A 27,433-nucleotide genomic window follows, 5' to 3' on the forward strand; every position below is an offset into this window, starting at 1 on the left:
ATTTTCGCATGGTCAACTCTTCCGTCCACATCACATGCCAGCAAACTCATGTCTCCACATCTTTGCTCATGCTTTTCCACCTCCTCGAGTGTCTTTCCCTTCCCTGTGCAAGCACCGTTTGTCTTTTGAGGTTCAGCTCAGGTCCACATTCTTTCCCGAAGTTTCCCGTGTTTGCCTTTGGGTCGCAGAGTCCCGCACTGGGTGGGAACTGTTTGCGCTCTGCATCCCAGGCACCCAGGTGGGTGCCAGGCAGAAACATTGAGCAGAGAGTACGGAGAGCTTGCATGTCCCCTCCCCTTCCCATCTTGCACTGGTGTGGCACATTTGTCACCGTTAAACCATATTGCTACATGATTCTTAACTAAAGCCCATCATTTACGTTAGGGTTCGTTCCTGATATTGTACATTCTGTGGGTTTTGACACATGCGTGGTGTCATGTACCCACCATTCCAGCATCACACAACTTAGTTTTACCATCCGAAGAGTGCCCTGCGTTTCACTTATTCCTCCCTCCCTCCCTCTCCCCAAACCACTGGCAACTACTGATCATTTTGCTGCCTCTGGAAGATTTGCCTTTTCCCAGATGCCATGTAGTTGGAGTCATACAATGTGTAGACTTCCCAGCTTGTCTTCTTTCACTTAGTAATATGCATTTTTGGTTCCTCCATGTTGTTTTGTGGACTGAGAGGTATTTTTTTAAATTGTGGTTGAAAAACACATCAAGTTGACCATCTTAACCATTTTTAAGTATAGAGTTCAGTAATGTTAAGTGTATTTACATTGTTGTGAAACAGGTTTCCAGAACTTTTCCATCTTGTAGAACAGAAACTACACCCATTAAGTAACTTTCCTGTGCCCCCTCCCCCATTCCCTGGCACCCACCATTCTACTTTATGTCTCTGAATTTCGCCACTTTAGATACTGCATGTAAGTGGAATCATACAGGATTTGTCTTTTTGTGACTGGCTTATGTAAGCACAGTGTATTTGAGCTTCATCCATGTAGCGTCTGACAGGATATCCTTTCTTTTTGAGACTAATATTTCAGTGGTACATACACACACACGCACGCGCACACACACACACACACACCTTCCTTATCCATTCATCTATAATGGATACTTGGGTTGCTTCCACATTTTAGCTATTGTGAATAATGTTGCTTTGAACATGGGTGAGGAAATATCGCTTTCTGACATTGTTTTTCATTCTTCTTGGTATATACCCTGAAATGGAATTGCTGGATCATATGGTAATTCTATTTTATTTATTTATTTTTTTATTGGGGAAAGGGAACAGGACTTTATTGGGGAACAGTGTGTATACTTCCAGGACTTTTCCAAGTCAAGTTGTTGTCCTTTCAGTCTTAGTTGTGGAGGCCGCAGCTCAGCTCCAGGTCCAGTTGCCGTTGTTAGTTGCAGGGGGCACAGCCCACCATCCCTTGCGGGAGTCGAACTGGCAACCTTGTGGTTGAGAGGATGCGCTCCAACCAACTGAGCCATCCGGGAGCTCAGTGGCAGCTCAGCTCAAGGAGCCGTGTTCAATCTTAGTTGCATGGAGGTGTGGGGGCGCAGCCCACCATCCATTGTGGGAGTTGAGGAGTCGAACTGGCAACCTTGTGGTTGAGAGCCCAGGCTCCAACCAACTGAGCCATCTGGCCACCTGGGAGCTGAGCGGCAGCTCACTGACTTCATTCTAGTTGCAGAGGGCACAGCTCGCTGGCCCATGTGGGAATCCTCCCGGCAGCCCCATTGCCCAGAGCTCGCACTCTAACCAACTGAGCTACCTGTCTGCCCTGGTAGTTCTATTTTTAATTTTTTGAGAAACGACCACACTTTTCCATGTGGCTCTACCATTTTGCATTACTACCACCAATGCACAAGAGTTCCAATTTCCCCACATGCTCCGCAGCACTTGTTATCTTCTGGGTGTTTGATAGTAGTCACCCTAAGGGGTGTGAGGTGATATCTCATGGTGGTTTTGATTATCTTCCGATGCTTCTCGGTCTGTGTATATCTTTGGAGAAATGTCTATTCAAATCCTTTGCCCATTTTTTAATCAGGTTATTTTGTTTTGTTGAGTTGTATGAGTTCTTTATATATTCTGTATATTAACCCTTTATCAGATACATGATTTGCAAATATTTTCTCCCATTCTGTAGGTTGTGTTTTTTATTCTGTTGATTGTGTCCTTTGATTAACAAAAGTTAAGCTCGATGTAGTCCCCCTTGTCTATTTTTGCTTTTGTTCCCTGTGCTTTTGGTGTCATATCCAAGAAATCATTACCAAATCCATCATCATGAAGCTTTTCCCCTGTTTTCTTCTAGGACTATAGGTTTGGGCCCTTAGCTGTTTCTTTTTATCACTGAATAATATTCTGTTGTGTGAATGGACCACAGTGTATTTATTCAGTCACCTATTGGGGGACATCTTGGTTGCTTCCCGTTTTTTGCAGTTATGATTAAACTGCTATAAACATTTATGTGGACATAAGTTTTAACTCATTTGGGTAAATACTTAGGAGTGCAATAGCTGGATCACATGATAAGAGTATTTTTAGCTTTGTAAGAAGCTGCCAAACTGTCTTCCAAAGTGGCTGTACCATCTTGCATTCCCATCAGCAATGAATGAGCGTTCCTTTTGCTTCACATCCTCACCAACATTTGGTGTTGTCAGTTTTTTGGCTTTTAGCCATTCTAATAGGTGTGTAATGGTCATTAAAATTGTCATTTTAATTTACAGTTCTCTAATGAGATAGGATGTCCAGCATTTTTTCCTATGTTCATTATCCATCTATATCTTTTTTGGTGAGGTGTCTGTTCAAATCTTTGTCTTTTTTTAACTGGGTTGTTTATTTTCTTATTTTTGAGTTTCAAGTGTTTTTAGTATACTTTGGATACAAATCCTTTCTCATATATGTGTTTTGCAAATTTTTTCTCCCAGTTTGTGGCTTGTCTTTTCATTTTCTTAACGCTATCTTTTACAGTGCAGAATTTTTAAATTTCAATGAAGTCCAACTTACGAATTTTTTCTTTCATAGGTCATACTTTTAGTGTTGTATCTAAAAAGTCATTACCAAACCCAAAGTCACTTAAATTTACTCCTGTGTTATCATCTAGAGGTCTTATAGGTTTGCCTTTTACATTTAGGTCTGTGACCCATTTTGAGTTAATTTTTGTAAAGGTATAAAGTCTATATCTAGATTCATTTTTTCTTTTTTGTATGTGGATATCCAGTTGTTCGAGTACCATTTGTTGAAAAGACTGTCTTCTCTCCATTGTTTTGCCTGTGCTCTTGTCCAAAATCAGTTGACCATATTTATGGGGATCTATTTCTGGGCTCTATTCTAGTCCTTCAGTCTGTTCATCTGTCCTGTGCCGATACGTCACTGTCTGGATTACTGTAGCTTTAGAGTATAGTCGGGTAGCATTAGTCCTCCATCTTTGTTCTCCTTTAATATTGAGTTGACTACTCTGAGTCTTTTGTCTGTCTGTATAAACTTTAGAATCAGTTTGTCAGTAGCCACAAAATAACTTGCTGGAATTTTCATTGCAAATGCGTCGAATCTGTAGTTCAAGTTGGGAAGAACTGGTATCTTGATCATAGTGAGTCTTCCTGTCCATGAAGATGGAATGTTTCTCTGTTTGTTTAGTTCTTTTGACTTCTTTCATGAGAGTTTTGTAGTAGTCCTCATATAGATCTTATACATATTTTGTTAGATCAATAGCTAAGTATTTCAATATTTTTGGTCCTGTTGTAAACAATCTTGTGTTTTTAATTTCAAATTTCAGTTGTTCATTGTGGGTTCATTGTTTTTCAAAATATAAAAATAAGAATCCTTGCTGATTGTAACAAAGTGGAGCCATGCTAAAATGTGAAAAGGAAAAGCTAATTACCCCCACCTCCTCCACCCCTGGTACCCAGCATTAACACACGGCTTGTGGTGGCCAATACCTTTCTCCTTGCTCAGCAAACTTATGAAACCTACAGGAACATGGTTAGACAAACAGGGATTTTTGTTTATTTTTGCCATAGTAGGATCACGACAGGCTATGTTATTCTGCATCTTCCTTTTAGCACTTAACAATTTATCATGGCTTTGTAAGCAGGGGATACAGATTCTGCCCCCACTCTCTCCCAGGTCTTTATGCATATACATTTGTGTACACACACACACACACACACACACACACACACACACACACAATTCCAGAGATATAAAGTCCTTATACAAGGTATGGACATTTTATTTTATTTTTTTAATTTTCTGTTTGTTCCCATTGTCACCCTTGGGTAATCTGAATCAGGAGCTGTGTGCTGAGTGATGGTTAAGATGTATAAGCTCATCATTCTGGTTAGACACCAAGTTTTCTAAGTGTAGAAATGACGTCGTCTTGGGAGCCCTCTGGGCTGGGCCAAACACAGGGCCAGACACACGTGGAGCAGCCAGTAGCATAGAGTTTGGTTCTGGGCTTCAGTTTCTCCATGTGTGAAGGAGTCATGGTGGTAGCACCACCTCATTAGGTGGTTGGAAAGATGGGGAGAGATTCTGCATGCCCGGCACATAGTAGGTGCTCAGAAAATGTGAACTCTTGTCAGTGAGTTCTCTATTGTGGATGATTGGGGCAGGAAAGGGGACCTGACCCCTGCAGTGAGAAGGAGGAACCAGGCTGGGGAGGGATCTGCTGGTGTGCGATGCCAGCCCTGTGTACTGGGGGTGGGGCCATCAGAGCCTAGGGGTTGGGAGACAGGGTGGCTCCCAGGGACTCTGCCTGCCCTAACTTTGCTCTTGTTTCCTCCTGCTTTTCTAGGACAAGCAGCTGCGGATCTATGACCCCAGAGCAAAGCCTGAGGCCTCACAGGTGAGTTGTGTGGGCAGTGGGCTGTATTGAGGCTCCAGTAGCTCCCACAGGTGGAGGTGGGGGCGGGCTCAGCCTCCTGACAGACAGATTCTGCCACACCCCATGCCCCTGCCAGGCCCGCTGGGTGTGTGGGAGTGTCACCTAAGAGGTGGGCTCTGGCTCTTCTGGGAAGTGTGTTCTGGGTCCTGGGAGGGTCTGGCTTTGATCACAGGGTGGGGCACAGCCACGCTGCCCACAGGCCTTTGGTTGAGGCTTCCCGTGGCTGCAGGAAGCTAATTTGAGATTCCAACTTCCTCTTCTTCTTTGAGACCCTCATCCCCACCCACCCTTCCTGGCACGATCAACAGAGGCTAGCCACAGAGGAGCCAAAAGACACAGCCCCCGCCCTCTGCGCCCCTCTAGTCTCACAGCAGGCGGACCCTTAGTCTGTGCCTGAGGTCTGTACTGTGTCCGTGCTGGGGGCCTGCCAGATCTGTGGAACCCAGGCTCTGAACGTGCTTGGTTTTGTCTGTAGTTTTGCACAGGAGTGTGTGGCGCTTGGAGTGGGCAGGCTGCGCTCTGGGTTCATGCTACAGGCATTGAGCCACTGGGGAGTCATTCATTCGACGGCAGCAGCTTGGTGTCAGGCACGAATGTTCTGTGGTGAACGAGGTGGACACACTGGGTAATTGCTGGAGGCTCCTCTTTTTGGAGCCGTTTAGTGCTTCCCTAAGGAACTAGCTTGGAGCTGAAGCCTGATGGTGCAAAGGGGACACACACACATGGCCAGAGGTAGGATAGGCTTGTTTCAGGAGTGAGGGGCACAGGGGGAGGCAGGGCCCGTGAAGAAGGGCCTGTCATCTGTGCTGTGAGAAGCCACTGGAGAGTTTTAAGCAGAAAGTGAGATGAGCAGATTTACATTTTAAAAAAGATTTTTCTAGAAGCTGAGGAGCCTTCCCTGAGGAAGGTGCAGATCAGAGTCCTGCTGCCAGCTCAGGGGACGAGCTCCCCAGCAGAGCCTCACGCCCACCACAGATGCCCCGGTCTCCATTTCTAGGACTTGTTTCCCCACCCAGGGTGAAGAGGAATCCACCAGCTTCCATCCAAACAGCAGTAGCCAGGGCCATTCCCCCTACGCCCCAACACACACACACACACACACACACACACACACACACACACACACACACACTCACACACACACACACACACACACAGACACACACGATCCCCCTCTTAGTCAGTTGCACCTTTTTGCTCAAAACAGTCCAGTCAATTCCACTTCTGACCGGCTGAAGACCAGAAGGAGGCCCAGTCCTGACAGGTGAACCAAGCCGGGCAGAAGTGGTTTTAGTCCTATGGCTGGGGGGGTAGCTGATTCTGAGTCTCAGGGCAGTGGGGGGGTGAGCGAAGGGCCTCACTGTAGCTTTGTGTGGCTAGCCTCCAAGCTTTTGCCTGGAAAGGGGGTCCCAGGCTCAGCGCAAAGGAGGGAGACTGAGGCCCTGTACCCCCCGTTTTCTCAGGCCACACTCCCCTACCCAGGGTCTTGAGGCACAGTGCATGGCACCCTCAGTTTTGCCCCATCTGGACATTGCCAATTCCACCAGCCTGACCGTTTGCTCCCTTCCCCCCTCCTCCTCCTCCTTTTCCTCCCCTTGCAAGGAGGGGGGGTAATGGTGCTGAGGTGGAGAAGGAGTGGCTGCTGTCCAAGGGGCTCCAAGTTCCTAGGAGAGAGAGGGAGGGAGGGAGAGAGAGGATCTGGTTTTGGAGGGAGCCCCACTACAGGGGCTTCTGGATGAGGAGACCTGGGAAGAGCGGGGGTGGCTCCCACCCCCTCCCTGCTGCTGGGACAGTGCCTGTGTTCCGCCCGCTGGTGTGGGGGCAGCCAGCCTGGAATGCTGCCCTCCGTGTGGCCCTGCCCCCCACTTCCGCCCAGGGCATCTGGCCCACACCTGGCTTCTATTAGGAAAACCGCTGCTGGCGGCCAGGGTTGGTGTGAGGACTGGTGTGAGCCACGGGGCCAGCGCAGGGCGAGGCCTGCTGGGAGCGTCTTCACCCGAGATCCACTTCCCCACTAGAGAAGAGGGTAGGGGTCAGGGAAGGATGTGCTGCTCTCTGCAGCCTCTGCCCTCGCTGCTCCAGGGGCTGTACCCCGTAGCCTGGAGGCCGGGTGGGGAGGCCTCCCCAGGCCTCCCGCCACTGTCTCTTTTGGGCGACCTGAGCTTGGCACAGGGCGTACGTGGGCTGCTCCCTCCTGGTCACACCCCCTACTTTGTTTTTAGATTGTATTTATGATCATTAGTTATGTCTGTGGCCCTTCGTACATGTGACCTCCTTCCACCCTCATGGCAGTCCTATAAAGTTGGCTCTTTGGTCACTTCTGTCCCAGGGTCATGTAGCCCCTTCCTGATGCCAGAGTCCTGGTGGCGGTGGCTGAGGCCCTGAAGCCATGGGTATGCCAGAGAAGTAGCAGCGCGAAACTGAAGGGGTGTCCAGGTAGAGCAGAGGCTTCAGTACCCTCGTCAGGGGCAGGAGGGGTCCTGGGACGAGTGCTCTGACCTCTGGTGTAGGCAGGCAGGCCTGTGCCTTCAGCCTGCCCCAGTGTGTCAGACAGGCCTGAGGGGCCGGCATCTGGAGCCCAGCTAAGCCTGGCCGAAGAGGGTCGTGGGTGGAGGGTGGGCATTTTACCACTGAAGCAGGTAACCTTACCCAGGAGGGAGCCCAGGGCAGCTCCTGCAGCTGCCCTGCCCCACACAGGAAGCGTTGCCATGGTGACAGAGAAGGGGATTTGGCTGCACTGCAGCTGGAATGCTGGGTATGTGCCTGCTCCTAGCCTCAGCCCCTCCTGTTCTCTTCTTGGGGACAGGTATGGGGAAGACGTGGGGGAACTGGGGAGCTTCTCCACAGGCAGCACACCCTACTGCCTGTTGGGAGAAAGGCCATCCCGTGTGAGCGGGAAACCCCAAGGCCTGGCCTGCAGGCTCCAGATTCCCACCGCAGCTTTCCCCGAGGCCTCCTTTGACATGACTGGGGCTTGGGGTCATAGGATGCCTGGGTCCCAGCTGCAGCCTCCTCGCTGCCCCAGGAGAATGAGGATCTGGGGGTCTGGAGAGAGGGCTCCTCCTCCCCGAGTCCCGCGGAGGTCAGCAAATAAGAACTTACCATTTTTGAAAATGAAAATCACTCCAATGATCTGGGATAGATGAGGGGAGAGGGGAGCTGTGGACACCCCTTCCCCGCCTGTGGGACATCCTGTGGCCCCTGGGCAGACTGAGCTGGGTATGTCCACAGCGGACCCATTGGGCTCTGCCTAAGCTCTTACCTTGTTTCTACTTCTTGGTTTGGAGACTGGATAGTGTGAGTGGACGAGCAGGACTCGCCAGCCCACACTGCACCCCACAGCACTGCCAGGGCCCAGGGGCCTGGTTCCCCCCGTGTGAACTCGTCCAGGAATGTTTGCTGGAAATCTGAGGTGGCCCAGAGTCAGCCAGGGTCCTGGGCTTTTCTGATCTAGGCTGTGCTGCCTTCTAGCTGTGGCTTTAGCTCCTTGCTTGTCCTCGCCTCAGGTCCCTCTTGCACAAATAGATAGAGAAAAATAACCATGGGCCCCGCCCCAGCGGGCAGGGAGCTCAAATAGCTGACAGCTGACTTGCTGGGTGACTTGGGGCAGATGGCTTCACTCTCTGGGCCTCTGGCTTCTCCATGTGTGAAGTAGGAAAGTGGGGATATGGGCCAAGGCACGTTCCATCCCCAGCCTGTGCCTCTGAATGAAAAAACGCTCCATTACTGCCCACGGGCCTTGCAGACCGAGCAGCACTTCCTCTCGCTTGCCCATCCCGCCAGATATGCTGGGCTCTGCTTTCCCAGGCCCCCCATTCTCGCGACCTGCCTCACACCTCATCCTTCACGTTTTAACTTAAGTGTTACTTTAAATCTACTTTTCTCAATTGTACTTTTGTTGTACCCTGTTATCGTGCTTTAAAAAAAGAAACATTAGCTATATACCAGACACAATCGTCCTCCAGAGTAGGTCCCGTTATGGTGCTCTTTCTACAGATAAGGAAACCGAGGCACAGAGATGCTGAGTAACTCACCCTGGGATGAGGCCCTTGTGGCAGGGCCAGGTTTTCACCCAGGCGGTCTGCCTCCAAAGCTTGTGCACTTATCCTCCACTGTACCCCTTTGTGACAGACACTTGGTGACGCAGTTATTTCTATGCGTATTTGGTTCACATCTGCCTCCTGACTTGTATAGTCTATGAGTTTGGGGACCTTTTCTGTTTTGTCCACCGTGTCCCCAGTGCCTAGCATAGTGTGAGCTGGACTATTCATGTTAGGAAAGAATGAATGAATGAGCAGCTGTGCGTGACCCAGTGCGTGACCCTCCACCTGAGACCGGCCCCACCACCAGCTACTAGCACAGTGCCTGATCCTTGTGAGGCCTCGCGTGTCTGTGGAATGAATGAATGGTGCACAGATGTTTTGTGAGTCATCTGTGTTGCTGCTTTCACTGGGTATTTGCACACTGATGAGAGGGCGAGAGCCCATGTGACACTTCTGACGGACTCTGGGGTGTTGGGGGCAGGGCTGACCCTCGCCCTGACCCTACAGCCCCTTTTGCGTGGAGAGAGGGGTATGGGTCCCTGGTTCTCAGGCTCTAGCCTTGACTTCCTGTGCCGGCTGCGGCTGGGTGGGAAGTGAGCAGTGAGAAAAGCCCCTTGAACGACAGGAGCTGAGCCATTTCCGATGGTCTCCCACGCTGGGGTCTGTCTTTTCAGGCTGGGGAGGGGGCGCTGGGCCAGCTCCTCACAGGCCACCTCCCTCCCTCATTCATTCCCAAGGAGATCGTGGGAAGCTTGGAGGAAGCTGGCCACAGTTTGGGGTGAGCTATTTTTGGTAACAGGGTCTTTTGTCTCAGGCTCCAGAGGCCAGGGTGACTGGGAGGGAGCTGTTTGCATTTCCTCTGGCCCCCTCAGCTCCTCCCTGCCTGGGCCCAGGGGACAGGGCCGCCTGTGCTGTGAACTCAGCCTCTCCTCCCCAGGGCCCAGGAAGCCTTCCTGCTGGCAGCTGCAGCACCATGGGAGGGCGAAGAGGGGCACTTCTCTGCCCTCTCCAGGGACGCTCCCCAGTCCATGACTGCGTCAGGAGGCAGCAGTAATTCTAGTAATCCCTTGATTTGCACGGCGCTTTGCTGCAGGCCTGTTCCTCTCACATGTAGTCTCAGTTGATCCTTGCGACAGCCCTGGGGAGTAGGCAGCCCTGGCAATATGAGACCCATGCACAAGCTAGAAAAGTGAAGTTCTGAGAGTGCACGGAGGTCCCCAGGGCCTGGGGATGATGACCGGCAGCTGAGTGCTACCCCCAGGACACCTGCACGGGCAAGGATGCACCGCTGCCCTGAGTCGCTTTAGCAAGGGGGCTTAGTGGTGAGCAGGACACCCCAACAGTTCCGTTAGGAAGAGGGAGGCTGAACCTAAGCTGGGTGGCTGGGTCGGCCCTCAGGGTACAACACCGCCCTCAGCCGAGGTCCATCTTGTAGTGACATGAGGCCTCCCCTGTCTCCAGCCATTCCCCCGGGGGCCCTGACCTGGCCCCTCCTGCCCTCTGGGGCTCTCAGGCGGGTGGCCCTAGGGTGGCTCAACTCTGTTTCCTGCCTCCTGCAGAGCACACAGGCCCACGAGAACAGCAAGGATGGCCGGCTGGCATGGACAGGCACCCAGGAGCACCTTGTGTCCACCGGATTCAACCAGGTAGGGCTCCTCTCGGGTGAGCAGGACCAGCACTGAGAGCGGGGTGAGGCCCACTGGGAGGTGGGGGCTGCCAGCTAGCTCTGGGCCTGTCCATATACGGCCCTGAGCACAGCCGGGTCTCACAGCCCCAGGGGACCAACCACTGCTAAGAACTGGCAGATTCCATTTGCAATAGCTAAGTCTGACCCTGAGAACTGTGGCAGGCCCCCCAGGGACCAGAGTCCATGGAGGGAACCGCCCCATGTCCCTTGTCACCTAAGGGTTCTTAAAGGGGCAGGACATGAAAACTCAAACTCCCCTGGCATGATTCCTCCCCACATACTGCCTTCCAAGCTCTCTTCTGGGGCAAGTGCCCCTGTGCCAGGCTGTGTCCTTGGGCACTAGGTTCCTGGGGGGCTCTGGGGAGTGACAGATGACCCCTCTGAGTACCTCTCTGCCCCCTCCCCACAGATGCGTGAGCATGAAGTGAAGCTGTGGGACATCAGGCACTTTTCCAGCGCCCTCACGTCCCTCACCCTGGACACCTCACCTGGGTAGGAGCGGGCAGCATGTTGAATGGGCTCGGGGTGAGGGGGTGAGGGCCTAAACCATGTCTCGAGTTTAGACCTGTGAATGGGCACCGCTGCTCAGGGCCCCTGATGCGCCATTGGGTGGCCACCTGCAGAATGCAGGGGCCCAGTCCAGCCAGAAGGGCTTCACCTGGCTCAGATCCTGTCAAAGAGGTGGCCTGTCACCGGAGCAGTCAGAGGTGCCTGAGCTGGGCGACCTGCCACTCCCTGAGGAGCCACCTGGAACTTCACCCGCAGGGGTGGTGAGGCAGCCCCACATGGGCAGAGAAGCCCAACTGACCCGTCCTGTGTGCCCCCTTGGTCGTGGGGCAGGCTTCTGGCTGGTGACTCAGGCTGGCGTATTTTGGCATTTGGGGAGGGGACTGTGACAGCAGACATATGGGTGGCCAGCGCGAGAATGCACTCGGTTTTGCCGTGGGCTTTTTGGTGGGGCTGAGGGCTGAGGAGACCTGAGACTTTGTTTATCAAGGTGGACTCAGGGTGGATGTGGGGTGACATGGGAAAAAATAGGCTGGCAGGTTTGGGGGTGCAGAGGGAGGCAGGCCTTGAACTTGTGGGTTCTATGCTCAGCCCTGCTCACACACCTGTCCCTGCTTGTGCTTGGTGGGGTGCCCAGGTAGCATGGGGGCGGTGCAGCTGCACCTCATCCTTACGTCACCCCCGGGAGTGCGTGCAGGGGAGTCTGTGGTGGTGCCGTGGGGGTCTGGCTGAGTCGGCTCTGCAGGGACGGCCCCGGCTCACCGTGGCTCAGGCGCCGGGAGGCACATGGCGAGTGCTGAGGAGTGACCTGTCCCTTTAGTCCACGTGGCTCCCACATCACAGCCCAGGAAAGAGGCTCAGGGGTGGATGGGAAGGGAGGAGGCAGGGACCTGGCCCTGTTCCGAAGCCTCATCCCTGCTCAGCTATGACTCTCCGAGGGCCTTGCTGGGACCCCCACCACCACCACCAGGCAGGGGCCTGCAAAGGTCAGAGCAAAGAGAGGGCCTTGGTCCTTGGATATCCTTCTAGCTTCTTCCTCTTCTGTTTCACAACTGGGGAAACTGAGTCAAAGAAGGAGGTGTGACCTGTCTAAGCATCGGGAGGAGCAAGGGCTCTGTCTGGGTGTAGGAAAGGCTTAGGGCCATAAAATCTTCCAGGGCATCCCGCCGCTGAGCACCCAGAGAAGGGGTAAAGGTCAGGGTGGCAGTAATCCTCTGCTCCCATCCTCTCACAGTCCAGGGAGAGGCTGGGGAGCTGAGGAGGCCCATGTTGCAGATGAGGAAGGTGAGGCTGGGTGAGCTCCAGTGCCTTCCTAGGAACCACACAGTAAGTGTAGGCTTCTGCCTGTCTGGGCCCTGAAGATTCAGGAAGTCACTAAGACCACCGTCTGTGCTGGAGGAATCAGCTTCCAGGCCCCCTGGTTCCATGTCCAGCAGCACCTCCCCAGGCCCAGATGCTGTGCTGGCATCTTGTCTGTACCTCCCCAGGCCATATAACCCGTCCCCTCCAGGGCCCGCAGCAGAGGGAGGGAGCTCGTCCAACCTGGCAGAGGGACCCAGCACTAGCCATCAAGTGCTCCTCCACCCACCACTTCCTGCCTTTCAGACTCTGCCCCTGGCCTGCGATGGGTCGCCCTTCCCCTGCAGAACAGCTCCCCCACTCCACCCAGCCCCAGCATGGCCCCTGGAGGAGTTAACGATGCCCAGACCCCACGGTGCCACTGGCCAAGGCTGACCCTGTAATTACAGCAGTTAAGAATAGCCTCGTAGGGCCAGTGAGGCCTGGAATTTCTCAAATCACTCCCAGATGGGCCAACAAGGCCATGTCCCGCCCCCTCCACCCCCAGTCCTGGCCCTGCCCCACCACCACGTCCACACCCTTGGCAGAGGAGTGGGGACTCTCCGGCCCTCTACAAAGCTGGTAGATGTCAGGGCCGCATGCCAGCCTCCAGGCTGGCCTGAGAGGTGGTGGGTCCCCTGCCCCCCAGGCTCCCTGGAAGCCAGAACCCCCACTGGCCCCTTGCAGTGTGGGGGCTGCTGAATGAACTGGACTAAAGATGGAAAGTGTACGGGTATCAACTGTGGGCATGGCCATGGACCTCCACTGCACCCCTTCTGTTTTACAGATTTTCCATCTCAATTTAGGCAGAACAGTGTGTGCTCTTACAAGAGCTAGAAGGGGCTAGGGGTCAGGCACATGCCCCTCCTGGCCTCTTCCAGGGAGAACCCAGGGCCCCACCCTCCCAGAGGCCTCTCTCGGCCCCCACCTATGCCCTCCTCTCTGTCATCCCTGTCATGTGTGGAGTGTTCCTCACTAGGAGGAGATGTGCCATGGTGAGAAGAACAGGGCATCAGGGTTCTGTGTGTAAAGCCAGGCTCAGGCAGCAGGTCCACAGATGGCTGTTCCATACTTCTGGGGTGCCAGACCCTGTGCTCAGTGCAGGGTGGAGGTGGACGGGGTGTACGGCAGGGCCTGGTGCTGCAAAGCAGCTTGTGCTCCATACAGGAGATGCAGAAACACCACCTGTCTCTGGTGTGGTGCCTCTGGGCTGGGTGAACGGTCAGCTGTATCGGCCCTGGGCTACAGGTAGGTAGGGATTTTTCTCCCCATGTTACTGAAAGCCGCTGAGGCCAGACAAGTGGGTCCTCTGTTGAGGTCACTCCAGCTGCAAACCAATGTAGGGTGGAAGCTGGGGTTGCATTTGTTTCTTCAATTGAGGTGTCCACCTCTGCACAGACCTCCAACCCAATGCCCAGCCATCGGCCAGAGACATGGGTCCCACACCTAGCATGTTCCCTGGAAATTGGGAGCCCCCTCTCTGCCTAGGTAGCATCTGCTGCTTACACCCCTCTCCTGGAGACCCAAGCCTTCCCCTCATGGCTGGCAACCCCGTCCTGGGCCAGGGAGTGGGTGTTGGGTGTTAGGATCCATCCCTGCCTGCTGTGAGCAAGCTGCTGTCACCTCTCCCAGCCTTTGAGTCTCCCTGGAGAGAGATTGTTAGGCGTGAAATGGGAATGTGTGTAAGTCCGGATGGCACAGGGCCTGTGGCAACAAGGATGCAACAGTGGGGGCTGGCATTTCCCCACATCCGTCCCTGGTCCTGGCCCAGAGCCACTGGGATTACTCTGGGAATGGGCTGTCTTGGTTTGGTCCCCCCAGTCGGCCCCTGGCCCTACCTTCATCTCCCAGCCCCTGATCTGATGGGACACCCCAACTGCCTTTTCTGGGAGGGCTGGCATGAATGTCCAGCCCCTTTCTTTAGGTCCTGCCTCCTACCCCACCCCCTGCCTGCCCACGAGGCCAGGTTTGGCTTTGCAGCAAAAACATTTATTCAGCAGCCACCGTGTTCAACAGCAGCCCACAGGCCCACAATGGCCCCTTTGACGGGGCCGCTGAGGGGGGAGGGCAGGCCTCACCGTAGCCGTTCCCGTAATGGGACCCAGGCCTGCAGGAAATCCACCTGGGCCACTGCTGCTGCCTCAGGAAGATGGGGCCCCACCCAGGCCCACTGCCACCACCCTCTGCCCCCACGACCCACCGCCCACCTCCTCCCTTCTCATGCCAGAACCCTCAGCAGCCGCTAATTGAATCCAGAGCCTCGCGTGGCCAGGCCTGACTCGGCATTTACATCAACGCCCCAGGCCGCAGGGCCTGCTCCCCAGGCCTGGCTGGGCTACCTCCTTCCCGCCAGGGTGAGGCTGAGCGCCAGGGGCCGTGACCCACAGAGGGACACAGGCAGGGGGTCTTGGGGAGCCTTGCTCCAACATCTTCATGGCCTCTCTGCAGCCCCAGGGCCCACCTCTCCTACCATCCAAAAGGTACTGAGAAAAGGTGCTCTGTACCTGCCACTGTCCCCAAGCTCTCAGCACCCTCCCTGGCCCTGCTCCTAGGCCTGCGGCCTTCCTGGACAATACTCCTTCCACTTCCGGGTTTTACAAAACCAGGCACATCCCCATTGTAAAGGGGGCATCGCAAGGCCACCAGGTCCCCATAAGCAAGGCTCATACCTCTGGTCCTGTCCCTGATCTGCTTGTCCCTGACAGCCTGGCATGGCCCCTCCCCACCCAGCGCAGGGCTCCTGCTGCTCAGGCCCTGTGCTGCCCTTTACGAAGGCCCCTTCTCTGTAGCCGGAGCAGGATGCCATGCACAGGGGCAGTGGGACCGCATGGAGGGTGGGCTGTGCGTGCCGCCTGGGCCGGCAGCATCCATGAGGGCCTGACAGGAAGCTGCTCGAGGTACTCCCTCCACAGAGGAGGGCAGGCATGGGCTGCCTGTCAGACCCATCGCTGAGGACGGACCCTTGGGGACTGACTCTCTTGGCCCCCATCTGCCATGAGCCTTTCATAGGAGCACGGCAGCTCCTGCTGGTAGGAGACGGCCTGGGTAGGGTAAGGCTGCCCTATTGTTCTTCCCTGGGGCTGGAATCTGTCCAGTTTCTGTCCCTGCTCCCCCCTGGATGCCAGTCTCACCAGGATGCTGGCCTGGGCACCTCAGTGGAGGCTGGGTGGATACAGCCCAGGGCAGGAGTCCTGGGAAGTCTGCCCTCAGCAGTAGCACTCCCAAGCCCAGGGGTGCTGGCCAGGGCCTGGTACACGTCAGGAGACGGATCCTGACCCCCAGCTTCCGCACAGAGAAGGCTGTCCCTTCACACTCACTCTGTACCCCCACCGTCCCTCCGCCCAGCCCGGTACCCTGAAGGCATGCCAGAAAACCACTCGTTTTATTTTATCTTTTATTTTTCTTACAAAAGGCCTTCATATCATCGTTTGTCTTACAAAAACCAAAGTCCTTGTCTCTGAGTGTAAAAAACATTTTCCCAGAATAAATGGGAAATCTCTTATAAATATATTTTAAAAAACAAAAGCAAAACTTGTTCCTAAAGCGTCTCTCTTTCCAGTTTCTTTTGTTGCTTCACTCCCTGGGGCCAAGGCTGGGCCACACACCCATCCCTACCCCTGTTCTCCCTCTGCTCTCTTTCTGGGGCTCCCTTCACTGGCCCCCAGAGTCTGCTTGGGGTGGGGGCCTGGCAGCCCCGGGCCTGTGTTACCAGCACACTGCAGAGCTCGCCCCACCCCAGAGGTTGTGTGTTGCAGAGGACAGGCAGACACCATCCTCCGAGGCACTCGGGCCAGGGGGACCTTAGAGGTCTTCACCTGGGTCCCAGCATCTTAGATGAGGAGACCACGGTCCAGAGAGGGGCAGGGACTTGCTGCAGTCACACAGCCCCTGCCCTGCCGTGTCCTCGTCATACGGATCCGAGAACTTCTTGGTCTGGCAGCAGGCAGGTACTGGCCAGTCCCAGGAGGGCTAAGAGCCCAGGCCCACAGTCCATCACTCCCAGCTTAGATGTAGGGCTTAGTGGGGAGGGCTCCCTGGGGGCCAGGCCCTGGGTAGCCCATGAGAGGCATCTCGTACTCAGGCCCGCCTGGCGGGGCCTCCCCACCACCCTCAATTGCCTTGGGGCCTGGCTCTAAGGGGGCCTTCACTCCTTCCAGCTCCAGAGGCCCAGCGCCTGGCCCCACCTGCCCTTTGCCCTGAGCCACAGCCGCTGCGGCCCGCCCCCGCCGCACACAGTAGGCTGCCCCCACGGCAGCCAGCGCGGCTAAGAGCACAGCGGCCAGGGCCGGTGCAATGAGGAGGGGCAGGTTTCCCTCCCGGGCCTGTGTGACCGGGGCATGGTTGGAGCGGATGGCTGGCGGCGTGCGGGCCTCCCCACAGGCCTCCTCACCCTCGGGCACCCGCCCAGCCCCCAGCGGCCTGACACAGATGGAGTAGGTGGCATTGGGCCGCAGCTGGGTGACTGTGTACTCGGCAAGAGAGGCAGGTAGCCGCAGTGTCACCGGCCGCTTGTCGGGGCCAGACAAGTTGCGGTAGGTGAGGCGGAGGCTCCTGAGCTGCACGGAGCTTCCCTGCAGGTAGCGTTGTAGCCCCACTCTCAGGGAGGTGGGGCTCACAGGCTCAATGCCAAGGGGCAGGGGCCCAGGCGGCCTCAGTGTGGCCGGGGCAGCGGTGGGCCGTGGCCCCAGCCTCACTGGGCTCTCGCAGTACAGGCCCGTGAAGCCTTCAGGGCACAGGCACTCTAGGTGGCCCCGAGCGCCCAGGTGGCATGTGCCCCCACTGAGGCAGATGGACGCTGGGCAGTCCTGTGGCTGGGGGTCAGGCCCCATGGTGGGCAGGGCGGCAGGTGGCAGGCTGGGGGCTTCTGCAGCGGGCTCTGTGGGGTTGGGCCAGGTGGGGGCTGGGCTGGAAGGCGAGGTTGTGGGCTCCCATACCAAGGGCCTTGTGGTGGGCACCGTGGCCGTGGTGGTGGTAGCTGGGCAGCCAAAGTCGGCGTAGTCAAGGTCCAGGAGCAGCTGGCCGGCATTCTTGGGTGGAAAGTGGCAGCGTGTCTCCTCTGGGCTGGCCAGTACCACGCGGCTCTCTCGAACCCAAGGGCCGAACCAGCTCAGGGGGCACACGCAATTGAAGGGGTTACGGGCTGCAGCCAGGAGCCGCAGGCGGGGGAAGAGGCCCGAGAGCTCGTGCGGCAGGGCCTGCAAGCTCAGGTTGCTCAGGTCCAACTCCTGCAGGGTTGCCAGGCCGGCCAGGGCCTCGGGCCGCAGCTGGGCGATGCGCGTGTTGCCGGCCAGCCGCAGCCGCGTCAGGCCCCGTAGACCCCGGATGGCAGGCGGCACATGCTCCAGCTGGTTGTCAGACACATCTAAGTCGTGGAGGTTGCGCAGGCGGCCAAAGAGCCCCTCGTCCAGCTGCCGAAGCCCCAGGCCGGCCAGCCGCAGCGCCTCCACGTTGGCGGTGTCCAGGGCCCCGGGCTCCAGGGCCAGGAGGCTGTTGTGGCTGAGGTCCAGCAGCAGCAGGCGAGGCAGGTGCAGCGGGGGCAGTGCCCGCAGCTCATTATCCTGCAGCTTGAGCTCCAGGAGGTGGCCCAGCGCATCAAAGGCACCGGGCTGGATGTGGCGGATGCGATTCTTGCCCAGGTAGAGGCGCTCCAGGCGCCGCAGGCCACGGAAGGTCTCGTTGGTGATCTCGCGCAGCTTGTTGGCGGTCAGGTCCAGGTTGCTGAGGTTGGCGAGCGGCTGGAAGACCCCGCCGGGCAGGCTGGTGATCTGGTTCTGTGACAGGTCCAGGAGCTGCAGGCCTGGCAGGCTGGCAAAGGTGCCCGCGTCGAGCGTTGTGATGCCGTTCTCAAAGACGTACAGGCCCGCCGTGTCGGGCGGCACGTCACGGGGCACCGTGGTCCCCTGGCGGGCGGTGCAGAAGACTGTCTGTGGCTGGTTGCACTGACAGCCGGATGGGCAACCCTGCACCCCAGGCCCCGGGGTCAACAGCAGCAGCAGCAGCAGCAGCAGGGGTGGGGAGACCCTGGAGCGCATCTTTTGGTCCCTGGGAGCAGAGAGGAAAGACAAGACTGTGATTCAGAGGCCCAGGAGACCACCATGCCAGGAAGGACCGAGAAGGGAATTCCCAGCCCCCGCCACCACTCCCTGCCCCTAATCCAACAGCGCACAGTAGTTATGAGTCAGGTCTCCAGTGCCCCAGCCCGGCTCCTGTCCCAGCCCTGTCACTCCCTTGCTATGTGACTTGGAGCAGTCACATGACCTCGTGATGATACCAGTTGATACTTCCTGTGCTGTCACCAGGGTTCAGGGGGCTGATGCATGCAGAGGGGGGGCCAGACCCAAAACACTCAGTGACCACAAAGGACACCTCTTTAACCCCAGCTCAGAGAACATGTGGTTAAAAAGCATCAGGCTCTGTGCCCTTCCCCCAAGCCACCTCCCCCCAAATCTTTGCTGAGGTAGAAAAGGAAGCAGGGAAAATGGTCGCTCCTGGAACAGCAGCCCCTCCCCCAGTGTCTGGGAGAGACCGGTGGGCAGTCGGCCGAGCGCGTAAGCAGAGAAGCTGGCTGCCCCAGGCCGCCGGCCCCTGCCTCCCCTGCCTCCACGCTCTGTGTCCTCCAAGTGAGGAGAGACCGCAGCGGGAACACTTCACATGGAAACTATGGGATTGGTGTTTTTCCACTTGTGAAGTCAGACCTGCCCAGGACGGGAGCTGTGGGGCGGCCAAGATGTGGCCAGCAGTAAAGCCTCTGGGGAGGGAGCAGAGCAGAGGAGGGCTGGAGCCATTGGCAGGTGTGTCCCCCTGTCAGGAGGTGTAGGGAGGGAACCCTGATCTTCACATCCCCCCCCCCAGGTACAATGATAGAACTACAGGTGAGGGGGTCCCAGCCTCCCTGGGCTGACCCAGGGCTCAAGCTGGGGGAGACTGGTTGCATGGCAGCCCGTGAGGCAGTGCCAGGCCTGGAAACGCTCCCTAGATTCCTTTATGTACCATTTCTTGGGCTCCATTTTGGGCCGGGCACTGAGAAAGCGGAGCTGCAGCCCTTCCCACGTGCCAGTGCCACGGAGCATTCACAGCCACCTCTTATAGTTCCCCAAAGCAGCCATTCCAGGTGGAAACTATTCTCATCACTCCCAGATGACAGGAGAAAGGGGGGCTCCTGGAAGTGCAGTCACTTGCTGCGGTTGCACTGCCGGGAAATCGGAGCTGGAGCCCAGGTCCTAAAGCAGGTCCAGGTGCAGCTGGGCCTGCCGCCTGTGCTGGACCTGCCCTGTGATGCAGGGGCCCAGTCTCGCCAGGGAGCGGGTGCTCCCCCAGTCGCTCCAGGCTCCAGCTCGTAACTGGACCTGCCCAAGACAGGATGGGGCCACAGCATGGGCCTCCCCTTCGCTCAGACTCCTGGGGGAAACCCCAGGGCCAGCCCCAGCAGCAGTCTCCATGCTTTCAGCCCCTACAGTCCCAAAGAGGCCAGTACCCCTCCCTTCCAGGCGCCTCCTGCTCACACAAGGGCCTTTTGTGCTGGGGCTCAGCCTCCCCTTCCCTCATGCCAGCCAGCTGTCAGGCCACGGCAGGTAACATAGCCCCCCCATCAGGGTGCGTTCTGCCCCACTGCCATCCACGGAGCTGCCCCTCCACCAGGGAAATGGGCTGCTGGAATGTGAGGTGGAGGGGCAGGTGGTCCCAGGACAGATTAGACAAGTCACTTGGGAGGCCACTGTGGTCTTGGGCCAGGTCTAGGTAACGGCCTTTGACCCACTTTGGACCTGCCTACACCCTGCCCACCTGCAGAGTCCCGTCTGCCTGGGAAGTGGGGCCATTGGCCTCTTCCCCTTACTAGTTAACAATGATGACCGCCCTTCAGAGCCTAGCCCGGGAGGCCTTCCCTGACCCCCAGCTGGTGCCCCCTCCCCTGCTCTCGAGGGTCCTGGTTGCCTCAGGTACCCCCTGGCCCTGCCGGCACTGTCCCAGTGGGGCTCTGTATACCCCACCCGGCCTCCTCCCCTGCATGCACCCGCTCCACCCTCACTGACTCAGAAGGCAGTGGGTGCGGCCTGGCCTCCAGATGTGGGCTATGAGGGCCTCCCACCCCCCCACATGCATGTGGGGGGTGAGCCATCTCCCCCTGAATCAGCCCTCCTGGTGGGGTGGGGGTGGGGTCAGGAAGGGAGCAGCCAGGCTCAGAGCGGGAGGGGACCCTACACATGGCCAGCTTGGCCACCCCTGTGACTTTGGCTCCCCCTGGGCCTCATATAAGGTCATGGTTAAGAGCTCACGCTCCAGTCAGGCAGCCCTGGGCCAAGGGCGTCAGAGCTGTGAGGTACAGACGGTGGCTTTCTCTCAGGGCCTAGGTTTCTTCATCTGTCCCCCCTGGGCAATTCCAAACTGACACCTCCCAGGATTGGGGCACTGCTGGGGACACTTCCCCACTCTGCATTGAGGAGGGGGACCAGCATGGACTCTGGGCTTTGCTCTCTAGTCTGTTGGCATTACAGGGAAGGCAGATAGTGACTGCTGTGGGTCTGTCTGTCCCTAGAGTGGCAATCTGGCGGAGTTGCTGGAGAGCGGCAGCTGTGGCAGAAAACGAGCAACTGGCATCCTAGGCTGGGGAGACCCCAGCAGGCAACAAGCTAACCTGCTTCCCACCCTCTTGACCCAGGGGGCCAAGACTGACCGTAGAGGGTGGGCAGTGGCAGGCAGCAGGTGGCAGGAGACAGAGGCCTCAATTCGAGCCCAAGTTCTGCCCCAAATAGCTTCCCAGGTCCCTTCCCACCTGCGGGTCTGTTTCTCAGCAGCCCTGCCTCACTCTCCACAATTGTTCTGAGCAGCAGGGTTGGAGTTTTGTGTTGTTCTGTTTTCAAATGGGGGAAGTTCTTCTAACAAGTTCTGGGAGTGATTCTGCCTATCTGGACTCATGCTGGTGTGTGTGTGTGTGTGTGTGTGTGTGTGTGTGTGTGTGTGGCGCGCGGGCGCGCACACATTGGGGGTGGGAGTGTCTTTTGTGAAGGGGGCCTGTCACGGCTGCCCTGGCCTAGCCAGTTGCAATTTCAGCAGCTTTGAAGGACCAGGGCCGGGGCTTTGATATCTGATCCGCTGACCCTAGGCAGGGAGGTGGGACCTTTCCCTCTGCGAAGGGAGCTATTTGGAGGCAGCTTTGGTGTTTGGGGGTAGGGACAGGAGGGTCCAGGGCCTCCATCCTCCACTTGGACTCAGCACAGCCTCACCTTAGCCTGGCGCCGCCGTGGAGTGGTGGAAAGAGGTGGCAGCCAGAGGCTCAGGCTCTGCTGCTGCCTGGCCGCCCTCCAAGGGACAGTTACTGGGATGGGGCTTTAAGGTCCAACGGCCTGCGTTTGCAGCCTGGCTGCATGCCAGCCTGGCCATGGGCCTTTACCTCAGTTCCCATCTGTGAAGTGGGGGTGCTGGTCATAGCGCCTGATTCTCAGGGATGTTTAGTTTGTACTTGGAGTGCATTCTAAGTGGTCAGTCAACATTCACTACTGAGGGTGTTACCCAGAAAACCCAAGCCCTGCCTTCTGCACACACAGCGGAGGACGCCAGGGTATGGAATTCATGCCCCTTTCAGCACAGATAGGAGGTCCCCTGGGCCCAGGGTGAGACCTCCATGCAGAGGCTGCCCCCCACCCTCCGCCCTTGAGTATAGCCACGGGACAGCAGACTGATGGAGGGTGCCTTTAGTTTTGGATGGGGGTGGGGCTTGAGCTGTCCTTTGGTCAAACCTCTTCAGCAGATGACCTCAGGGTGGGGAGAGAGCAAACGGAGGGCTCTATGAGTAAGGGCATCCATCATCTCAACTCTAAGGGGGACCCAGAGTGCCCCCACTCACCCCTAAGTGTGGAACATACCTGGAGGCACCCGCTCACACCCAGACCCTGGTCAGGTAGGGACTGGTGAGTGGGTAGAACCCCGGACCTTTGGGTGAGCACATCAGACCTGAGGCTGGAGCGCCTCAACGCTGGGGAGGGCCATGTGCTGGGCCAGCAGGGGATGGGTTCATACAGGCCGGCGCACCCCCCTCCTGTGCCCAACACTGCAGAGTGGGTACAGGGATTGGGTACTCCAGGGCTGACCCCAGGGCCCTCCCAGTGCTGGGCCGCCTGGGCTAAGCACTGCCGGCCAGGCCTGGCAGCAGCCCAGCCCAGGAGTTTGCCAACCCCCCAGGCAGGCGGGACCGTGCCGGCAGCCAGGACGGCTGGCTCCGGTTTCGCTGACGTGTCTGAGGAGGCTCAGGGCCCAGGCCGGGTCCGCCCATCTCCCCATCCCTGGGACACAGCAGCCCCTGGCCCAGCAGGGCAGAGAGGTTAGGGTCTCCCCCTGGGAGGCGGAGACAAGGGCAGAGCCTCTGGTTGCTTGGAGATGGCCCCCTCTCCAGGTGGGGGCCAGAGCTCTGCTCTGTGATTAAGCTGGGGGTCCCCCCCATCTCCGTGTGTCTGCCTTACTTACTCCATCTACCATCGTAGCCATCTCTGCTCATTCTACAGATAAAGCTCTCACACTCAATTTGTGATGTCATCCAATTCCCTTCCCTTTCCGGGCTTCCATCTCTCACCTGGAACCCTAGGGGCTTTTCAACCCCAGCTGCACATCAGAATCACCCCAGAAGCTTTGGAAAGTTCCCGATGCCTGGGTCCCACCCCCGGGCCAACTAAATAAGAATGTCTGGGGTGAGACCAGGCAGAGCTGTGTTTTGGAAAAGCTCTTTGGGTGAGTCTCCTGTCCAGCCAGGGCTCAGACCTTGGGACAGAAGGTTGTAAAGGGGACAGTCTGGACATCAGCTTGTCTCCTAGTCTGGGGAAGATCCCTGAGCAGGTGTGGCCAGCTGTTGGCACTGGCAGAACAGCAGGACCTGGGCCCTCCTCCCTCTCCCACTCCACCATGCAGGAGCTGTCAGGCCCGGATGGGGACCTCCTGTGGCACCGTGGGTGACTTGGCAGCCATCAGACCTGTCAGCCCAAGGCAGGAAGACCAGTGACTAAGGCCAGGCTGAGTCTCAAGTGGGCCCTCGGGGCAGCGGGATGTCGCATCTCAGTCAGGAGAGTGCCACTTGGTTGGGAGAGGACACCTGCTGCTCCCAGAGCTATGTGGTGACTACAGGTGTAATGCCACCAGGGCTGGGCTCAGACACGGGGCCTCCTCATTGTCCTGTCCCCACCCAGAGCCAAGCACCCATCAAGTAAGGTCCTAACCCTGCAATTAACCCTGAATTTGCCAGAGGAAGGCCTTAGTCACCAAGGGAGGCCACCAGCCCCAAGCCAGCTGGTCCCACGCTGTCTGGGGCCTAAACAGGGTCTGAGAAGGCAGTGGCCCCAGAGGAGGTCTTGCTCTTCTCATGCTCACCATGCCCAGGGATCTCGGTCACCCTATGTCAGAAGTGGCCCTTCCTGGGGTCTGAGCTGATCATTGGGCAGGTGGGATTGATTTGATATGGGGAGCCATGACCTTGCCCACCGCCCACCCCCATTCCCCTCTCACTTCTCACTGCTGCCTCTCCAGGCCCGGGCCTAGGCGCCCCCACTGACTGCCCCAGCCCTTTCTCAATGCAAGCCAGCTTTCCTCCCTCCTTAATTAAATCTCTCAGGCAGCCTCGGAGGAATGTCAGAACCTTATTGCATTTCCCTGGAGGAGACTAGTGGGGGGGGGGGGGGGCTTTCCGAACCTTGGAGAAGAACTGGCCTCTCGCCTGCCCCCACCCCCTAAACCGAGGTGGTCTAAAGGAGCCTGCTCCAGCCTCCTTTTACCCAGGGAGGCAGGAATGAGGAAAAGCGGGGGAGGCCTGCAGGCCAGGCCTGCCTGGCGGCCCAGCCAGCTGAGGAAAAGCAATCCGGCTGACTCTGGAATGTGGAAACCGATAAAAGGAAGAAGGCTGAGCCCCCGCCTGCCTGTGGTGCATGCAGACTCCCGAAGCACCCCTGCCCGCCCCCAAACACAGCCCTGCTCCAGTCACGCGCACGCAGACACACGCCCACGCCAGACACACGCCCAGTGGGCCGTGCTCTCTCACCCCCTCCCCCTTCTCCAAGAACTGCAAATTCCACAGCAGTGAGGGGAGCTGGTTTTCTTGGCAGTGCAGAGCCTTGGGCTCCCCAGCCCAGGGAGGGGACCCTAAGGAGAGCTGAGGGGGGCTCCAGGAGGGGGTCACTAACCTATTTAGGTGGCACTGCTACCCTTCCCATTAGCTCAGGGCTTGCCAATGGTCAGGGGTGCTTCTGTGGGCAGAGGCTCACGCAGCCTTCTCTGTGGTCACCAAGGGGGAGCTGCCTCATGGACCCAGCTGGGACCCCACTTTCCTGTCCCCAGGGGCTGTGCAGCCCATCAGTGGGGTCCACTTACAAGTCCCCATGAGGACTCAACTCTCTTTACCTGAGACTTTTCCTAGCTCCCCCAGGGCTGTAATTGGGGTGTCAGGAATGGGAGCCAGAAACTGTGGACCCATCTCTTGCCCAGGGCATCTCCCTGGCTCCAAGGCTGCTTGCCAGAGGGTCCTTCCTAGGGAAAGCACGGATCTGGGCAACGTGTGAGGGGCTTCTTATGTTAAACCCCTTTCCTCATTCCCAGAGTCTGGAGAGAGGTGCCATCCCAGCAAATGCCCTGAGATGCCACCCCGCACTGGCCCCATTTGACTCTCTGGACTCTGGTCAGGGTAGCTGTTTCAGTCAGCAGCCACAAGAAGCCAGGGAGTTGGGGACAGGCCCTGCCCAGGCCCCCAGCCTGGCACGAGTGTGCTCATCGACCCTCCCTGGGCCCAGGAGAGGCCAGATAATGGTCTGGAAGGAATCCAGCTGGGCTGCTCATTACCAGAGCCCTCTTCCTGCCTCTGACACTCTGTTTACAGAAGCTCCGGGGCCTGATTCCCCTGAGAGAAGACAGCAAACTCAGGGGACTGCTCTCCCATCCCCCCACCCACTTGCCTTAGCCCTGTTGGACTTTGCCAACAGCTGGGCCCATACTGGACTTTACTGCCGGGTGGGCCAGCGTGAATGGACCCTACTCGAAGGGCACCCACCCAGCCACCCCTCTATGCCCTCAACATGCTGAAGTCCCACCTAGTGGGAAGGGACCTTTAAGAATCAGTCCAGTCGGCCAGCCCCAGAAGCTCTTGGCCTGGGGAGGGGGCACTGGGCCCTGGTGCCTCTCCAGAGCCTCTTCTGCCCTTGGTACAAAAGATAAGCAGGGGCACAGTGGGACCCTCAGGGCCTCTTCCTTCTTCCCACCTTGCTGAGTCCACCTTTGGGCCCCAGCGGGAAAGGCGGTCAGCGACCCTGGTGTGGTAATGGTTAACGAATGGGGGCGAGGCAGAATGGTTGGCACCAATCAGCTGGCCTGCCAGTGACCACAGGGGACCTCGGCAGCCCTCAGGCCCCAGCACTGCCAGCCCTGGGACACAAAGGACTAGGCTGGCTCCAGGCCATTGGGTTCATAGCCCAAGCAAAGCCCCTTCTCTGGCAGAAGCAGAGATGAAGCACCCTCATACCTAGGGTACGAAGGGCTCCAGCCAGCCAAGGTCTGTGGTCTGGAGTGCGTGGGTGGGGGGCAGAATGGGGCATCAGTACCTGCCATCCAGCACCTTACCCCTCCTCAGGGCTGCATGTTTGTGGCCCCCTGGCTCTGCCCTGAGTGACAAGGGCCCTCAGGACCCCAGGTGGGCTGATCTGCACAGGGCCACCAAGGGCTCCTGGCCCAGAACCAGACTGTCCCACTCCAGGAGGTAAAAGTAACCCAAGCCTATGGCGTGGCCATCCCCTCAAAGGGGTTTGATTCATAAAACTGGTCATGCCAGAGGGCCAAGCCGTGGGAGGAGGAAGCGAGGGAGGGGGTGTTTATTTTGTCTGCTCGCAGCCCCGCCGCCTGGCCAGCCGGTAAGCAATGTACACACGCCCGCGCGCGCACCCCGGCCATGGAGCTGTCGGCGCCCCGGGACTGTCGAGGAGGTGGCGAGCCGGGTCAGCCAAGGTGATCGTGCTAGGCTGGGGGCGCGTGCCTGCCCTGAGTGCGTGTGCGCGCGGCCGGGGGTCTGCGCGCGTGATCGGAGCGTGTGCATAACCCGCTCCCGTGGCGTCCCCCGTCCCGGCCCGCAGTCCCCCAGCCCGGCAGACACTCACCGGACAGCGGCGGCGGGAGCCGGGCGGGGCGGGCCACGGCCGCAGTCCTTTCCGGCCGTCCGGACCGGATGGGTCCTCGGTCCCGAGGCAGCCGCGTCCGCGTCTCCCAGCCACAGGCTCGGGCTGCGGAGTCAGCTCGCAGGAGGCGGATTGCGCCTTAAAGGTTGGGGGGCGGGGCTGTCGCTGGCGGGGGGCGGGGCCCCTCCCCATTGGCCGGGGCGGGACGAGCCCGGGGGAGACCCTCCTTCCCTCTAGACTGAAGAGGTCGTTTGGCGGGGCAGCCTGGTCCTCACCTCCACCACCTCCCGACCTGGCGGCCGGGGGAGAGAGACTTTGTCCCGCCCCGTCCAGAGTCTTAAGTCTGGCTCTCCAGAGGGGTCTGCCACTTGTTTGCCCCATGATCTTGGGCAGGTCTCTGTTTTACGTGTGATAAGCAAGTGAATTTACGTGAGACCGAGTCCCAAACCCGGACGCCTGTAACATACCGGACAGGTGACATAAATTCGAGAAGCAGATCCCAGAGCCTGTGGAAACCTAGAGAGACCAGAAAGGAGGGAAGCAGGGGCTGGTGTAGGGACAGTCCCCATGACCTGCCCCAGCCTGCCAGAGCTTCGGGTTTTTCAAGAGAAACTGGAAATCTGGATTTTTTTTATTTTAGGTGAAATCTCTCAATATGCTATTGTTGATAGCTAATCCCAATTTCAAAAACTCCTGGGCAGACCCCACAGAACCCTTCAGAAGCAAACTAGATACAAACTCTAATGTCATATCTGAGTTTGGGGTCCTTTCAGGGCCAGGAACATTGCTTGACCACCTTCTCCATGTTTCAGATGAAGGGACTGAG

At 57.6% G+C, this 27,433-nt stretch overlaps 2 protein-coding genes across 2 annotated transcripts in view; one reads left to right on the forward strand and one right to left on the reverse strand.

The window, feature by feature from the left end:
• Positions 1 to 27,433, forward strand: part of CORO7 (coronin 7) — a 56,056-nt gene that overhangs the window by 16,325 nt on the left and 12,298 nt on the right. Inside the window, exons 7-9 of the mRNA XM_019756401.2 lie at positions 4,811 to 4,861; positions 10,503 to 10,589; positions 11,040 to 11,122. Of these exons, the coding sequence (XP_019611960.2) occupies positions 4,811 to 4,861; positions 10,503 to 10,589; positions 11,040 to 11,122 (221 nt within the window). The remainder of the gene's footprint in view (positions 1 to 4,810; positions 4,862 to 10,502; positions 10,590 to 11,039; positions 11,123 to 27,433) is intronic.
• On the reverse strand, positions 15,853 to 26,747 carry VASN (vasorin). Its single transcript, XM_019756402.2, has 2 exons — positions 26,590 to 26,747; positions 15,853 to 18,517 (listed from the first exon to the last, which is right to left on the reverse strand). The coding sequence occupies exon 2, from the start codon at positions 18,505 to 18,507 to the stop codon at positions 16,480 to 16,482; it is 2,028 nt and encodes a 675-aa protein (XP_019611961.2). The 5' UTR covers positions 18,508 to 18,517; positions 26,590 to 26,747; the 3' UTR covers positions 15,853 to 16,479.

The sequence above is a fragment of the Rhinolophus sinicus genome, linkage group LG18 (genome assembly GCF_036562045.2).
Source record: "Rhinolophus sinicus isolate RSC01 linkage group LG18, ASM3656204v1, whole genome shotgun sequence".
NCBI lineage: Eukaryota > Metazoa > Chordata > Mammalia > Chiroptera > Rhinolophidae > Rhinolophus > Rhinolophus sinicus.

What these genes read in the sequence shown, in the direction of transcription:
- VASN (XM_019756402.2), bottom strand. Translation starts at nt 18,507, where the DNA reads ATGCGCTCCAGGGTCTCCCCACCCCTGCTGCTGCTGCTGCTGCTGCTG.